Here is a 16509-nt window from a genome sequence, read left to right as displayed (position 1 = left end):
GAAGAAAATCCCTCTCTAAAAGCTCAGATAGAAGCAACTTATTTAACATGTTCCAAGTTTTTAAAATTGAGGGGATGAAATAGAATAAGTTCCAATAAAGGATTTGAGAGGATATGGGATGACCGTAGGTCCCATGATACACATGAAAGTGAGCATAAGTCTGTACCACTATTTCCAGGGCATGTACTTGTGTAAATACATAATAATCTCTTTAAAAAAGAAATCTTGGCTGGGCAGGTGGCACATGCCTGTAATCCAAGAGGCTTGGGAGACTGAAGCAGGAAGATCACAAGTTTGAGGTCATCCTCAGCAATTTAGCAAGGTCCTCAGCAACTTAGTGAGACCCCATCTCAAGATAAAAAATATAAAGGGCTGGGGATGTAGCTCCATGGTAAAATGCCCTGGGTTCAATCCTCAGTACCATCAATCAGTCAATCTTGGACCAAGGAAAGGATTGGAGAATAAAAGCCTTGAGGAAAAGGAAGGGAATGTGTGCAGTCACTCCACTTGGGAAAAGGTCAAGGTGAGAAGACAAGCTACCTTCAGCAATTTAGATGAACATCTGTTAAGTATCTACCGTTTACCAGGAATTATACAGGTGTTAAGGATGCAGTGATTAAAAAAAAAAAAAAAAAAAAAAAAAAGACTTAGTTTCAGCTATTAAAGGAGATCATAATTTGGCAGCAAATTATTTCACAATAAAGTGGCTATTCTAGGAAAGATATAAATGAGATCCTATGGAAGCACAGAAGAGGGAGAGATTAATAGTGCCTAAGGAGCTCGGAGGGAATGGGGATGAAAATTGAGATTTGAAAGATGTGAAGGTCCATAAAGCAAGGGTGGCTTAAAGGCATGTCAAACCCCTGAGAGGGAAAGGAGCTCTGATGGATTGAGGAAGGCTGTCAAAATCTTCTCTTATGAAAATCTCTGTCTAGAGTGGTTGCTGTTTCTGGGATGGTAGACAGGAAGGATCACTCCCTTGCTTAAAGCTTTTGGCTATACCCTGATGCTCCTTTCAGGCCAGGTCAAGCAGCCTGTTCATCTCAATGTCTTATCTTTCCTTATCAAAATTCCCAGCTTTGACTTCAAGTTTACTTCCAGCCTGATAAGGAGTGAATCCTCTGAGCAGAACCACCCAGTGACCAAGGAGAGCTGGAATGCCCTCCTTCTCATCTCTCCCACACATATTTTTTCCATACCCATCAGGAAGAAAGGCAGCCTGGGAGAGAGCATAAGTTCAGAGCTACACAGGGTGATGGATAAATATAAGAACATCAATCCTGAGGCCAGACAGTGACTGGGCACATTTTGGTGAAAGACACTCACTTTGCCTCTACTAAGGAACTTTTTTTTTGGTACTGGGGATTGAACCCAAAGGGGCTTTACCACTGAGCCATATCTCCGACCCTTTTTACTTTTTATTTTGAGGTTGATCTCGATTTGTGATCCTCCTGCCTCAGCCTCCCATGTAGGTGGGATTACAGGCTTGCCAAGTTACTGTATCTAGCTAGGAACATTTTATTTTGAATGACATTAAAATTAATGTTTTGTCCTTTAAGATGTTTTAAATTTTATTACCAAAGTAACACCTGTGTTCATGAAGACCAACTGGAAAACAGAAGTTAACAAAACAAAAGAGAGTACAAAATGCATTCATACTTTTTTCCCAGGGGAGAAAATTGCTGTTAGCATATTTATCTATATCTATTCAAATATAACATTCATACAAAAAAAGTATTGTATAGCTAGATAAATGTTCACAACATAAACACGACCATACAACTCCAGATATTTTTTAAAAAGGAATAAACATTACCAATATCCACAAGCCCCCATTATACCCTGTCAGTCATATTCCCCTCTACAAAAGTAACATCATAGGGGGAGGGAAGAATGGGGAGTGACTACTTAAAAGTTACAGAACCAGATCATGGTAATGGTTCACAATATTGTGAATGTGCTGAATGCCACTGAATTACCATTAAAAATGCTAAATTTTATGTGTATTTTAACCACAATTTTTTTAATGACTAAAAGTGGTGTTTTTTTTTTTTTTTAAGTAACCACCATTCTGACTTCTACTAGCATATGTCAACTTGGCCTGCTGAACTTTATACAAATTGAATCATAATCTTTTGAGTCTGCTTTTTTAGTGGATATTCTTGAATATAGCTGTAGTTCATTCATCTTCATTACTATAGAGTATTGTATATTATCTCTTACCCATTCTGCCATTGATGGATATTTAGGTTGTTTCCTATTTGGAACCATTAAAAATAATACTGCTATGAATATTCTCATCCATGGTTTTGGTATATAAACATATTTAATTCTGATGGGTATATAACTAAATCACAAACATTTTTAAAAATTTTTTTAAAAAGTGCATACTGTGATATTGCTTTGTAACCTTCCGTTTTCATTTTCTATTTCTCAAACATCTCTCTATACCAAGTAGTATTCTTTGGAAACTTTTTTTTGTTTTTTGAGATAAGGTTTTGCTATGTTGCCCAGGTTGATCCCTTTTATTGTGTATTATAGTTGATTATGTCTGGTTCTCTTTCATCCATTACCATGTGCTCCTGAGTGCAGGAACAAGAAATACAACAACAACAAAAAATGATTAGTTGGAGCTGTCACGTAAGGAGCCCCCCCTTGTGCCACAAATCATGCCAAGTGCTTCCCAAAGGGTCTGTATCTTATTTGTGACTGCATTCCCAGTATATACCACAGTTCCTGGAAAAGTACTCAGACATATTTGTGGAGTCAATGACAAAACGCTAGGCTTCTAGGAGCAAGTCAAAGGAGAAGGCTGCTCACCCTGCTTCAAACAAACACACCTGCTCACTCTGATAACACTTGACCTTTTGGAGAAAAAGAAAATCCCTACAATCCATTTTGCATAAAACAGCCAGACTGATCTTTTAAAATTTTAAATCAGATCATGCTGCTCTCTGCTTAAAATCCTCCAGTGGTTTCCCACTGAACTTTGAATAAAATCCAAAAAACTTACTATGGTCTCTATAAACCAGTCCCTGCCTTTTTCATTGGCTTCATCTCTTGCCCTTCTCTCCTCTGCTTTCACTAGACTCAAGCTGTGTGGATTTTAAAAACATTTATTGAGTTCTTATTATGTGCACCATTCTATATGTTTTCATGTAATCCAACCACCTTTGGAGGTAGGCATTACTATGATCTCCACTTCACAGGTGTAGAAACTGAAGCTAAGTAACTTGTCCAATGTCTCACCATTAATAATTGGTAAAGGTGGGATTCAAAGCCCATGTTCTTAGCCAGTGTACCATTAGCATCCTACTTCCAGACACACTGGCCTTGTTATCACTTGGCCTTGGAAGTTGTTCTCTCTCTGCTTAGAATGATCTTCCCATGCCCTCCCTGTCTTGCTTCTTTTCTCTATCAGATCTCAGCTCAGACTCCGCCTCCCTAGGGAGACCTTCCCTGACTACAGGACTTATAAAGTAACCCCAGTCACTCTCTCCCACCTGACCCTACTTTAATTCCTCACATCTATCTGCAGTCTGATAGTCCATAATCCTTGCACTAGAATGGAAGTGCCACAAGAGCAGGGATCTTGTCTGTCTTGTCTGCTGCTATATATCAATACCTAGTCTCATGTCTGGCACATGGAAAAAGCCTATCAATATTTACTGAATGATGAGCACCTCTTGGCTTTTTAGTAGTAATAGTAATCATAGCAATAGTAGGATTTAGCATTTGTTGTGCAGTTAACTAAGTACCCATTGCTGTGTTAATCACTTTACAGATCTCATTTCATCTAAACTGGCACAATGGCCAGGCAGAGTATTATGCTCATTTTACAGATAAGGAAGCTGAAGTTTGCAAAAATTAAATAACTTGCCCAAGGTCACATAATTAGCAAAACAGAGAAGCTCAAACCCAAGTCAGTTTGGTCTGATTCTTTAGTCTCCCTTCCTACTCTGCTGTACTACCCCTTTATGATCTAATTCAGAGGGCTTCAGCAGTCTCAGAAATTAACATTTATGGCTCTGCCTTCTCCTGAATTCAGAACCTACACCTCACCATATGTCCCAAGGGGTGGTTCACATCAGTCCCTCCCTTTATACACAATATGTTCATAAACCAATTCCCACTTTCCCACAAAACTCATCTCTCCTTTAAGAGGTCTCTCTCAGAGTGCTATGGCTATTAATTGCCTAGGTTTCCAGATCTTCTCAAAACTCTAGTCATCTTTTTATCTCCTTTGATCTTAAAATAAGCCCAAATTAGCCAGGCATAGTGGCACAAGCCTGTAATCCCAGCAGCTCGGGAGGCTGAGGCAGGAGGATTACAAGTTCAAGGCCAGCCTGGGCAACTTAGTATGACCCTGTCTGGATGGAGATAAAGAATAAAAAGGGCTAGGGATTTAGCTCAGTGGGAAAGTGCCCCTGTGTTCAATCCCCAGTACCTGGCGTGGGGTGTGTTCAAATTCCTAAATGTGGTTTTGAATACCTGCCAAGATCTAGCCCTAAACTGCCTTACCTGCATCAGTCTTATTCTAGGTGTAGGATTTTTTTCTGCTCCTTCCTTTTGCCATGGTCCTACCTCAAAACCTTTGCATATGCCATTCTTTCTACCTGGGCCAGTGTCAGCACTTTCTCTTCCTGTTAGTAATTCTACTTACTCTTTAGAATTTAGCACATTACTTTTTCAAAGGCACAACCCCAGACACATTGTTCTCCTTTGAGGCACCTGCCACACCTCAGTTAAGTGATTGGTATGTAACAATGCATGAAATGTCTAACAGGCTGAAAACACAAAGAATATGAGGACTGGGTTAATCTCATTTAATGCTGCATCTCCAGTGCCTCACACATAGTAGGTGCTCAGTAAATACTTGTTCACCACCCCCAGCATTTAGCAAGTCAGTTGACTTTATCACATCTATTTCCATGAACAGAATGGAAGTTCCCTGAGGGCTGGGAATTTTGTTTTAGTTAACTGCTGTTTCCCTAGCACCCATTATTTATTAAATGAACGTACGCATCAGTTCCTTTCCATTTCTTCACTCTGCATTTTGGTTAGACACCACATTGATGTTGGGTCATTTCAGATGACACCACATGAGGTTTCTAGGTGCCAGAGGGCTCTCCCTGCCAGAGAGCTGAGATGCTGAATAGGCCCACAAGAGAAAGCAAACTTCATTCCACTGACCATGACTTTTGTGTTTCCTTACTGAGGGACCTGTTTCCTTTCCTTTTGTGGTACTTCTCTTTGAGTTTCTTTTCTAATTAAACCCCTTATAATAAAAGATTTTCCAAATGGCTGCGTTTGTGGGTTTCATGGGGAAGGGTGAGCATCAAGTGACACGTGAAAATTTCTCAAGGAAAGCAAGAGTGAGGTAGAAGGGCAGGGACTTTGGAGACAGACCCAAGAATTCTGCTTACTGGCTGTATATCCCTGGGTAGTCACTCTTTCCTCACTTGTATAACATGTATAAAAATGCTTGCCTTGAAATGTGGTAGGGAAGTTTAAAAATATTTGCAAAATACCCTGGCTCAAGGAGTGCTCAATAAATGGGAAATTTTATCATAAGTCTTTTATGCTACCTGCTCGTATCCAGACATAAAGGTGATATGCAGCTAAATGTTCAGGCTTCCCAAACAAGATAAACGCCCCACCCCCAGGAAGACCAGGAACACATAATTTCTAAATATTCAAACCTGAGGTTGGCCAATGAAGGTCTTCTGCAAAAGCCATTAAATGAGTAATAGACCAGTACAGGACACCAAGTTACACCATCAGCTTCCAAAAAGAGCATTTTAGTCCAGGTGGAAGAGAAAGGTGGTGATATGGTCACTGGCTCAAGCACTAAGTTGGCCCAGCAGAAACTACCAGGCCCTATACCACAGGCTGACACCTGCCCTTGGCAGAGGATCTACCACCTCTTGATTTCTGGAACCTCGGCCAGCTTTGTCCTTTGTGATAGTGCCACCTAGCGAGAGCCTGGAGGCACTGCTGCCAAGACCACTGCGACAAGGTGTTATTTATAAAGGCTTAGGACAGGGAATGGGGTCTGCCTCAGTTGTCTCTTTCCATTCTACTTATAGGTTAATGGTTAGACAAATAGTGCATTCCTTCAATAATTCTGTGGAGGAAGACCATGCAGTCCCTCTCCCAACCTCGACCGCACTTAGGGATCTGAAAAGCGCCAAAGGTCAGCTACTGACCATCCCTCAAACATAACTGACCAGGAACCTATCGCCTCCCACTTTACGGTCTCCTCGCACTGAATCCTTTAGAGTAAGCCAAAGAAGCATCAATCCTCTTCAGAATTATTGTGTAGATGAGGAAACGGAAACTCAGCAGGAACGTAGTTAACCCAAGGTCACATAACGAGTCAGAGAAAGGGCCAGGATGAGAATCCAAGTCTCCTGGTGCTTCAGTTCCCGAGTTCTTCTCCGACCACACGCCCCACTGAGTGTGGAGACACTGCATGCCCACCCCCACAGGGGGCCAGAAGTTCAAGAACACCGTTCCGAGGAACAGCTTGGGGGCGCAGCGTAGAAACCGTACAACGGAGACTGCATTTCTTTCTTCTCGGCTCACGGAGTGCCCAGCAGACTCGCCGCCACTCGGGGGCGGGGAAAGAGGACCCTGAGCAGGAAACAGGGTCCCGCGCGGGTAGCCCCTGGGAGCACGCGGCGCCGGGTCACGTGAGAAGGGAGCGCCTGCGAAGGGCCGTCGCGCGCATGCACGCACGACGTACGTAAACACGCACCAAAGCGCTGAAAGAGGAGCCCGCAGCCCAGGGTCACATGTGGAGGGTGACAGGCGAGAGCAAGGGGGCGGGAAAAACGGAGAGATCACGTGCAGGGGGCCAGAGCAGGAAGGTCACGTGAGGGGGACAGAGGCGGGGCCGCCGAGGAAGAGGAGGAGGAGGGGCGCGCGGCTTCCGGCGGCCTGGGGGGGGGGCCAGCGAGCGGAGGGGGGGGCCCTGTCCCGGAGGTGGCGGCGGCGCCATCTTGGCGAAGGGGGGATCAGGAAGTGCGGACCGCGGCGGCGGCGGCGGCGGCGGCGGCGGAGCCCGGAGCGGAGGCCGGAGGCTCCCGGCCCGCCGGCCCCGGAGCGGAGCGGAGCGGAGGATGCAGCAGCCGCAGCCGCAGGGGCAGCAGCAGCCGGGGCCGGGGCAGCAGCTGGGGGGCCAGGGGGCGGCGCCGGGGGCCGGGGGCGGCCCAGGGGGGGGCCCGGGGCCGGGGCCCTGCCTGAGGCGGGAGCTGAAGCTGCTAGAGTCCATCTTCCACCGCGGCCACGAGCGCTTCCGCATTGCCAGCGCCTGCCTGGACGAGCTGAGCTGCGAGTTCCTGCTGGCTGGGGCCGGAGGGGCCGGGGCGGGGGCCGCGCCCGGACCGCATCTCCCCCCACGGGGGTCGGTGCCTGGGGATCCCGTCCGCATCCACTGCAACATCACGGTGAGGACCCTCTCGCGTGCGCCTCTCTGGGGACCCCTTGTCAGGGACTCAGGATCATCTCATACAGCTTTTTGCTCTCAAAGGACCTGGGAGGCCGAAGCCCCTTCTCGGGTCTCTGTCTTCTCTAGTTCACACTTGTTTCTGCAGCTTGAGGTTCTCCCGTGCGCTCAAATCTCTACTAATGATTCCTGATAGCGAGGGGCACCTCGACATATGGCGCCTGGACTACCCCCTTCCACGAAACCCACCCACATCCCAAGATTCATGATTTGGGCTCCTTTTGGCTACTCCTCCACAACTTTACCTTTCATCTGGGAATGCCCCCCCACCCCATTCTAATTACTAGGTTCCAGGCCTCTGCACTGACCCCAGCTGGAAGGACCTCACTTGGAACTCTGCACATTTCAGTGATGACCCTTCTCAGTAGTTCCTTTGACTCGGGACGTATGCCACCTGTGGGATCCCTGTCCAGGCATCCCTCATGCAGACCCTCTTTGCTCACTGAATTTCACCAAGTGATAGTTTGCAGTACATTGACTCCTCTTCCTTTACTCCTTTAAATGCCCTTTTATTTTGATGTAACCTCTTTAACACTCCCCTTTTGCCTCAGCCGGTAGCAGATCTTCCATTCTCCCTGTTCCCTGTGGATATGTCCATTTGCCTGAGGTCGTTGCCTTTCTTGGTAATGATGGTATTGTGGTGTGCAGAAGGTACCCCTATTTATTCTGAGCACACTGTTCCATTTCTCCCCAGTGGGCATTGTTTCATTCTAAGTATACTAGGCTGGGAGACACCGTGCATGTGTCCTGCCTTATTCTGCTCTCAAACATCCCTTAAGGAGGTTATCTTTCTGATAACTTGGAATGTGTGGTCCTGCCAGGGGTAGCACTTAGACTGGTTGAATTCCCTGTTGTGATGGTCTTCTCCTTGCTGAAGCAGTAGCTGGGGAGCTGGTGGACAGTGCTGTATCCAAGCAGGTGACCTGAATAAGAGTAACTTGGGGAAAGACAGACTTGCAAATTCTATGGTACTTGGAGGCCTGAATTCAGTTGACATGGTGTTTTCTTTCCTTTTCCTCAGTCAAACCAGGTCAAGGTTTGGTGAGGTAAGCCTCGGCTTGGGGTGGATGGTGCCCCACCAAAACTCATATGTCCTATTTCTCTCTTTTCCCATCCTCCCCATAAAAGTTACCATTGAAAGACCAGAAGTGATTTAGTCAGGTGAAGAATTGAGCATCTTTGATACATATATTTTTTTCCTTCCAGCATTGAGGTTCAGAACTATGGCAGATCCTAGTAGAAGGGGATAAGGTTTCTTTGGCATGTGTGGAAACCCCAAGATTTAATTTTGTTGAGTTAAATTTCTAATTCCTTAGAACGGGTGGGTTTGGCCCCATCCACCTGCCCTTTCATTTGCCAGAAGCCGTCTACTGTCTTTGTCCTTGGCCAAAAGTTAATAGAGGGATTCCTCAGCCAGACTCCCTGTAGCCCCTATAAAGGAGACTTGGCCAGAAGCAGCCCCTTTGGTTTGGGCAGAGGGGAGTCTGGTCAGGCATTTGGCAACGTGGTTCAGGAATGCTGGGAATGTCAGCAGCGTAGGTTTCTTTCTCCCAGTCTGCCATGTGGAGCCCTACAGCCCACGCCTGGACAGAGAAGGTGGCAGGTTCCCAAGGGAGAGGTGGGGGAGAGTTGGTCTTTGAGGGGTTCATTTGGGAATGGGGTGGGGAGATTCTTGCTGATATTCTTTCAGCTTCTGAATATATAGTTTATTTTTGTCCCTCTTTCCCTAGTGAGCTGTAGTCTTTGCTTTTTTCACATGATTGTGATTGTGATGAGGTTGATTATTCCTACCCTGTTTCTGGAGTTTGGAAAGCAGGAGGATTTGGGAGGACTCTGACCTGGGTGTGGGAGAACTCCAAGTCTGGAACTTGGACAAGCAGGACAGAAGATCAGGAGTCCCCTCTCCCCTCACTGTTAGCAGTGTGGCTGTCCTGCTTTCCCTGGTTTTTACTGTGGAGGAAAGAAAAGGTTCCAGGTCACTTCTTGGAAAAGGTCTTCTGAGGGAGTGTTTTTTCCCCAGTCTAGGCTTTGTTAGGAAGCTGCTTGGTTAGATACTCATCTACTGAGCTGAACTTTTATTAGTTTATAGGGCTTGAGGTAGGCAAGCAAAGAGACTAGAAGTCTTGGGGGGCAGAATGCAGGCAAAATCTGGCATTCTCCAGAGTTGCCCATTGTGACTGCTCTTCCTACTCTTTCCCCTTAGGAGTCATACCCTGCTGTACCCCCTATCTGGTCGGTGGAATCTGATGACCCTAACTTGGCTGCTGTCTTGGAGAGGCTGGTGGACATAAAGAAAGGGAATACTCTGGTGAGGGGGCCATGGGGTAGGAGCACACATATTCCTGTGAGGCCTATATCACAGAAGCATTGGTGAAAGGGAGCTGTATCTGGAAAGTGGGTGGTACCATAGACTGAACATGTTGGGGCAGACTTCCTAGGGGAGTTGCTTATTGAAGCTAGAGGTGAATCCCTGCAGCTGCCGCAGGATTGGTCCACCAGGAGTCATTCCCACAGCCTGTGGTCCTTCTGGTTTAGAAAACTAGGTACCAGTTTGGGATGTGAGCTACAAGTTTATCGATGCAGCTGTCCATATTGGAGTGGGGAAGGAGTGTTTGATATCTCTGTGGTCCCCAACCCAGCTCTTGCAGCATCTGAAGAGGATCATCTCTGACCTGTGTAAACTCTACAACCTCCCTCAGCATCCTGATGTGGAGATGCTGGATCAGCCCTTGCCAGCAGAGCAGGTGAGCAGCTAAAGGGCTTTGGGGCTATTGTGCAGAGTTGTGCCACAGAGAGCTCTCAATAAGTACTTGTTAATTGAGACAGATCTGCAGTAGGCTCTCCCCACCCAGCCCACTCCCCACAACACACACATGTGACTTTTAGCCTCATTTTCTCTAGATGGGAATCTAACTGAATGAAATACTAGTAGCTTCATCTCTCCTATCAAAACTCACTCTCCAGCAGTATCCCTGAGGTTGAGAGGGAAGGGGAAATTTTACCATTATTTTAGCAGTAGCACTTGGTGGCCACTGGGGACCCAGGCCCCTTCTTTAGAGCCAAGAATGCAGTATCATTCTAGAAAAGATCAAGTAAAAGAGGGGTTCTTAAGAAAATGAAGTGGGGATTTGTAAGGTGGGTGACAAGAAGAGCATTTTTTCTTCTTTTTTATTCCTTAGCATATGGTAGGAGGAAAATAATGGGCTGATAGAGAAGTCATCCCCTGGGCTCTTGCTTCCACTCAAATCTGGTTGGTGGAGAGAGTGGGCGAGTGTACAGCTTCCAGACCTGGAGGCTTAGGGGAATAAGTCAGAGGCTACATTCTATAAGTCAGTGGGGCTCTGATCGCCATCTCCCTCCCCTCCCCACTGCAGTGCACACAGGAAGAAGTATCTTCAGAAGATGAAGATGAGGAGATGCCTGAGGTAGGCTTGCAACCTGAGGTGGTATTGGCAGGAAGCTGTTGCCGTCAGCAGCATTGATCACCCATTATAAACAGAGCTCTAGTCTAAAACCAGGGAGAGAAAAATAGCAGAGAAATAAAGACAGATTTACTGACCAGGAGGAATAACCAGTGTAGTAGAGGAAACAGGCACCTCATCCAGCCATGGAAGACAATTAAGTACAAATTGGTTCAAACCAAATAAATACTCAACATTTTCAGATGGCTTTGGAGTCTGACAGATTGAGTTTGCATCCTGTCTATCCAAGTTAGAGAACTCCACCTAATCTCACTAAGCTAGATGGGATTACAATATATTCTACGTGTGGTTGTTTTAAGATTAAATGAAATATTGCATATAAAATATATGGTAATTGCTAAGTAATTTACCTAATATATTCTTTAAAAACATAGATGCTTTTGCAGAATACAACATAATGGTTAAGAATTTGAGTTTCTGATCCAGATAGAACTTGATCTAATTATTAGCTCTGCTAAGAGTTCTATGACTTTGGGCATGGTAATTAATACCTTATTAGACTTTAAGCTTCCTCATTTGTAAAATGGAGATAATGATTGAATAATGTTATAATGGTTGTAAGAATGAAATGAGCTAGTGTGTATAGTACCTAGTATAGACTCTGGCATGTAACAAATATTGAGTAGATTTTAGCTGGTAACATAATAAGGAAGTTAGTGTGTTCTGCCACAGTAAGATACTGATCACTTTGTTTCTGAGCATTGGATTCATGTTCCAAGTTCTGTAACTTTGTAAGGGTTTTAAGATTGACAGATCACTGGTGATACATGAAATTTATTCTTCCCAGACAGTGGACAACCCTGTGTACTACACCCTGAGCATCTGACCGAAGGGCTAACCTCTGGCCTCCTCCCCCTATGAATAGGGAATTGCTTTTTCACTTAGAATAAGTTGAATAAAGATCTGATTCTGTTCTTGACCTATACCATCTCCCTCTCTGGAGCCCCTTTCTCATTTCCCTCTTGTTGGTGGGTGCATCTGCAAACCTGATTCAGGCCTTAAATTTGTAAGGAGAAGAGGAGGTTTATAATCCCAGATTCTCCTTTAGACCTGGGACCCTGAAGACTCTTGAGTACATCAGTTCGCCTGGTGAAACGAGATTTCAGTCAGTGTCACGCCAAAGTCATTCTGCTAGGAATTAGGAAAGAGATTCTGCTTCCAAGGGGGTTTTAGTGACAGTTTGAGCAGGGTTGTCCTGGGGAACAAAAGGCCAGGTCTTTGTAGGTCCTTACTGTAGCTCTGCTGCTATATCTTGAGAACTGAATAAGAGAAGAAATTTGCTTTGTCCTTCAGATTGTGGAGGGAATAGGGCTGGGAACTGTTCCAGAAACCAGGAGGGTGTTGTGTTGATAAGACTGCTAGATGGACTGCTACTCCTGACTTTGCAGCTCCTGGCCAAATGGGACTGGGAAGGTGATGGTTCTTATTCACAACCTTTGTTGCTCTCTTTCCTCTTCTGTTCCACTCCCACTCACCCCTGCCCAGGACACAGAAGACTTAGATCACTATGAAATGAAAGAGGAAGAGCCAGCTGAGGGCAAGAAATCTGAAGATGATGGCATTGGAAAAGAAAACTTGGCCATCCTAGAGAAAATTAAAAAGAACCAGAGGCAAGATTACTTAAATGTACGTGCCTTGTAGGGGCTGGGTGGGTACTACCTGGGAAGTGGTAGGCAATTGCATATCAGCATAGGGAGCTGTCTCTTTTTGGGTGTATCTAATCTAATCCTTCTCTAAATCCTGGAAAAGCAGTTAAGATTTTGCATGTATGTCTGCAGATTGTGGGACCAGAAAATATTCATTCTATTGTCTCTCCCTTACAGGGTGCAGTGTCTGGCTCGGTGCAGGCCACTGACCGGCTGATGAAGGAGCTCAGGGATATATACCGATCACAGAGTTTCAAAGGCGGTGAGTTTGCTCCAGAGAGGGGCCTGCACAGAAGTTTCTCATAAAGATGGATATGATATGATAATGATATGGTGGCAGGAGGCCCCAAGGTTCTGGGATACATGAATATTGACAAACTTTTGGGACCAGAAATGGAGCACCTTAAAGCCAGTGGCTTGGATGCATGTCTTTCTAGAGCAAACCTCTTGGATCTTTTTTTTCTCAGTTTGTGACAGGGATCTGCACAAGGGACCACTTACCACCTGTGCCGTCGTACTGACACCTGCTTCCCTTTTTCTAGGAAACTATGCAGTTGAACTTGTGAATGACAGTCTATATGATTGGAATGTCAAACTCCTCAAGTGAGTGGGGACTCTGGGGAGTCAGGGAGCAGTGTGAGTGGAATGCCTGGCACTGTCTGGGGCAGTCCTACCAGCATGTTGGTTGCAAGGTTCCCAGGAGTGGGTGTGGGCAGTGGTGTGTCTATCTGGTGCCAGGTGGTTGGGGGTCAGGGTGGGGAGCCCTTGTGAAGCTCCTGCGCTGGGATGAGGAGTTTGAGCCTAGAGTTGTTTCGCAGAGTTGACCAGGACAGCGCTTTGCACAATGATCTCCAAATCCTCAAAGAGAAGGAAGGAGCTGATTTCATCCTACTTAACTTCTCCTTTAAGGTAAGCCTTTCCTTTCCTGTCTCTCCTTCCCTGGCCTGGGCTTCCCTGCCTAAGTTTTATGAGGATGCTGGTCTCCTTCCTTGACTGCTACTTCTGTCTCTCTCAGGATAACTTTCCCTTTGACCCACCGTTCGTCAGGGTTGTGTCTCCAGTCCTCTCTGGAGGGTGAGTGAACGGGTCAGGGGAGAGGGCAGCTCCTCAGGTAGAGGGTGAGGAAGGGACTTGGAACTTTCACCAGACCTGACTGCCTGATCTTTCTTATGCAGGTATGTTCTGGGCGGAGGTGCCATCTGCATGGAACTTCTCACCAAGCAGGTGAGCCTGTCTTGCACTGTTGGCCCAACAGCCTGGGTGGGGCCAGGCTGAGCTTCCACCCCCATCTTGGTTTGGGCTGTAGGCATCTGTGACCCTTTGATCCTGTCAGGTAGTGGCTGTCCTGGGAGGGAAGGGCAAGGGCTCTTCTGTAGAGAGAAGCAGCTGTCTACCTGGAGAACAAGTGGAAGGTTTCTCCAGAAGCTCTGCCCTGACTTGCTTGCTTTGTCCCTCCTGTCCCCAGGGCTGGAGCAGTGCCTACTCCATAGAGTCAGTGATCATGCAGATCAGTGCCACACTGGTGAAGGGGAAAGCACGAGTACAGTTTGGAGCCAACAAAGTAAGGGGCTGGGAGCTGGCAGGCTGGCTGGAGCCAAGTGCAGTATGGCCCTTCAAGGCCAAGGCTGCCTTTGAGAGCTAAGAGGATGTGGTCCCTGGGCTGGTGATGTTGGAGAAGAGTGCCTGGGGTGGCCACAGTGGGAACAGGAGCAGGGCCTTGGCTTGAGGGGTGTCCTCAGATTTGGGGGGGGCGGCTCAGGTCTAGAAAGTGAAGGCTGTGGGATTGTGTCCCCAAGGGACCTCTTAGACAGGGGGTACTTAGCATGTTACCAGGGTACCATGCTGGGAGCCGGGATTATTGGTCTCTGGGTGGCAGCCTATGGAAGGCGAGGGGCAGAAAGGCCACAGCTGGCATGGCCTGATCTGGTGGCTTCTCTCCCCAGTCTCAATACAGTCTGACGAGAGCACAGCAGTCCTACAAGTCCTTGGTGCAGATCCACGAAAAAAACGGTGAGGCTGGAGCCAGGCCCAGGAGCTTTGGACACTTGCCAGCCCCAGGTTCTCACTCCAGCCAATTAGCAAGAGCCCTTTTTGGTTTCTGAGTCTTACCACTCATTCACCCAGCACCTGCCTAATTCTCCAGAGAAGGCCTGGAGGTGGCTAACGTCCCCGGCTCTTCTCCCAGAGCAGCACCAGCTGTGGTGTTGTGGGTGGACTTGGTGCTGCCCTCTTCCCGACCACCCTTTGAAAGACTCATCCAACTCTGCCACCACCTCAGGTCGGGCTCTTCATTCTCCCTTTCTTTATAACGTCCAGGTAGGCAGTCTCAACTTCCCCATGCCTCTGTTCTTACACCTGACAGCCTCCCTAGGACCTTTTTGCCTGGAAACACTGGAGATGTCCACGGCAATTGGGACGGGGAGGGTGGACCTCAGCCTGCACCTTGCTGACTCTGTTCTGTTTCTTTGCAGGCTGGTACACACCCCCAAAGGAAGATGGCTAACCCCGGAGTGTCGTCCCCTTCCTCCTTCCCCAGGCACCACTGGACCAATTACCTTTGAATGCTGTATTTGGATCTCACGCTGCCTCTGTGGTTCCCTCCCTCATTTTTCCTGGACGTGATAGCTCTGCCTATTGCAGGACAATGATGGCTATTCTAAACGCTAAGGAAAAACAAACAAACAGAACTGTTTCAAGTACACAAGACTGACTACAGACCAACCAACCACCTTGCTGGAACCCTTGCTAGCAGGCATTCTTATAAAGAAACTCTCGAGCCTCCTTATATTGCTGGAAACTCAGCTGTGCTCCAGACTAGAGCCTCCTTACCTATGCTATGGATTTTTAATTTATTTTCTCTTATTTCATGTACACTGCTTTTTTTGGTTACAGTGTATGATGGATGTGTATGAAAAAAAAAATGTATCTTTGGGAAAACAATTACAGTTTGTTAATTTGAAGATGCTGGTCTTGACTCATCTTTATTTTTATTCCACATCCCACCCTACCCCCATCCCCCCTGACTGCTTGGGAGGTGGGGGAGGGGTGCCAGGTCCACTGTGCTTTGGTAGAGATTAGGTTGCGCTCTGCTAACCCAAGAAATCTGGAGCTGAAGCACCCGCCTGGTCCACCCCTAGGTTTCTCCTGAAGGCCTCTGGAGCAACCAGCACTTGTCCCCCTTGGAATGCAGAACCTGGCCTGCTAAATTACAATGTAGCAGGCTAATATGATGAACTTGATTCTTAGGACTACTTTTCACTTCTAGTCTCAGACCATTTTCAAATTTCTAAGAAACAGAAAATGAGGAGGCTCAAGAGGTTGCTTCACAGAAATCCTTTTACATGAATTGAGTGGGGATGAGGCACAGGCTCCTGTGTGTATGTGGTCTTTTCTAATCACAGCAATTTGCTGTCTAGCTACAACTCTTCAGTATTCTTTGGCTCCTCTCCCTCCCAGAAAATGGCTTCTGACTGGCCCTGGATGGTGACCAGTGGTAAGCTCTGCTCACCTTCCTTGTCTCTTGCTTCATTTGTTGGTGTAGAAGAGAGGTATAGCACTTGAAGTAAGTTTGGCTGACTTGGAGAATTGTGGATTCTTGCAAACCATTCTTGTAAGACAGTGGGTCCTACTAGAAATGGTTAGCTCTGAGATAGGTTGTTCCATGCACCTGAATTCTTACCCCAAGCACGAGGAACTGCTGGGGATGGAGGGATGTGGGAGAGTCTGTACTGAGCTGGAACTGGTGGTGCTGTGTTGTATGTACATGGCTGTTGTAAAAGTTTGGACATGACTTTGCATATGGCAGGTACTGCTGTCTTCTTGTCAGTAAGCTTGCTTTGGGGCAGAGGCAGCTTTTGGGAGCTGACTGCCT

At 46.7% G+C, this 16509-nt stretch overlaps 1 protein-coding gene across 6 annotated transcripts; it reads left to right on the top strand.

The window, feature by feature from the left end:
• Positions 1 to 6962: 6962 nt before the first annotated feature.
• On the top strand, positions 6963 to 15322 carry UBE2Q1 (ubiquitin conjugating enzyme E2 Q1). Of its 6 annotated transcripts, XM_079148382.1 has the most exons (14): positions 6963 to 7451; positions 9714 to 9818; positions 10150 to 10254; positions 10885 to 10935; positions 12478 to 12618; positions 12816 to 12900; positions 13181 to 13241; positions 13457 to 13547; positions 13654 to 13712; positions 13814 to 13862; positions 14104 to 14199; positions 14582 to 14648; positions 14824 to 14954; positions 15110 to 15322. In XM_079148382.1, exons 1-14 carry the CDS (start codon positions 7125 to 7127, stop codon positions 15197 to 15199), a joined length of 1458 nt encoding a protein of 485 aa, XP_079004508.1. In that variant the 5' UTR covers positions 6963 to 7124; the 3' UTR covers positions 15200 to 15322. The 6 variants fall into 6 exon arrangements, with proteins under 6 accessions (XP_079004508.1, XP_079004510.1, XP_079004509.1 ...); XM_079148384.1 differs by lacking the exon at positions 14104 to 14199; XM_079148383.1 differs by lacking the exon at positions 10885 to 10935 and having other exon boundaries at positions 6964 to 7451.
• The last annotated feature ends 1187 nt before the right edge of the window (positions 15323 to 16509 follow it).

The sequence above is a fragment of the Sciurus vulgaris genome (assembly GCF_902686455.1).
Source record: "Sciurus vulgaris genome assembly, chromosome: 1".
Lineage (NCBI taxonomy): Eukaryota > Metazoa > Chordata > Mammalia > Rodentia > Sciuridae > Sciurus > Sciurus vulgaris.
This window is presented reverse-complemented; position numbering and strand designations above follow the sequence as displayed.

Coding starts and splice junctions, on each gene's coding strand:
- UBE2Q1 (XM_079148382.1), top strand. CDS start 7,125: ATGCAGCAGCCGCAGCCGCAGGGGCAGCAGCAGCCGGGGCCGGGGCAG. Junction 7,452..9,713: donor GCATCCACTGCAACATCACG/GTGAGGACCCTC, acceptor CTTTCCCCTTAG/GAGTCATACCCTGCTGTACC. Junction 10,255..10,884: donor AGCCCTTGCCAGCAGAGCAG/GTGAGCAGCTAA, acceptor TCCCCACTGCAG/TGCACACAGGAAGAAGTATC.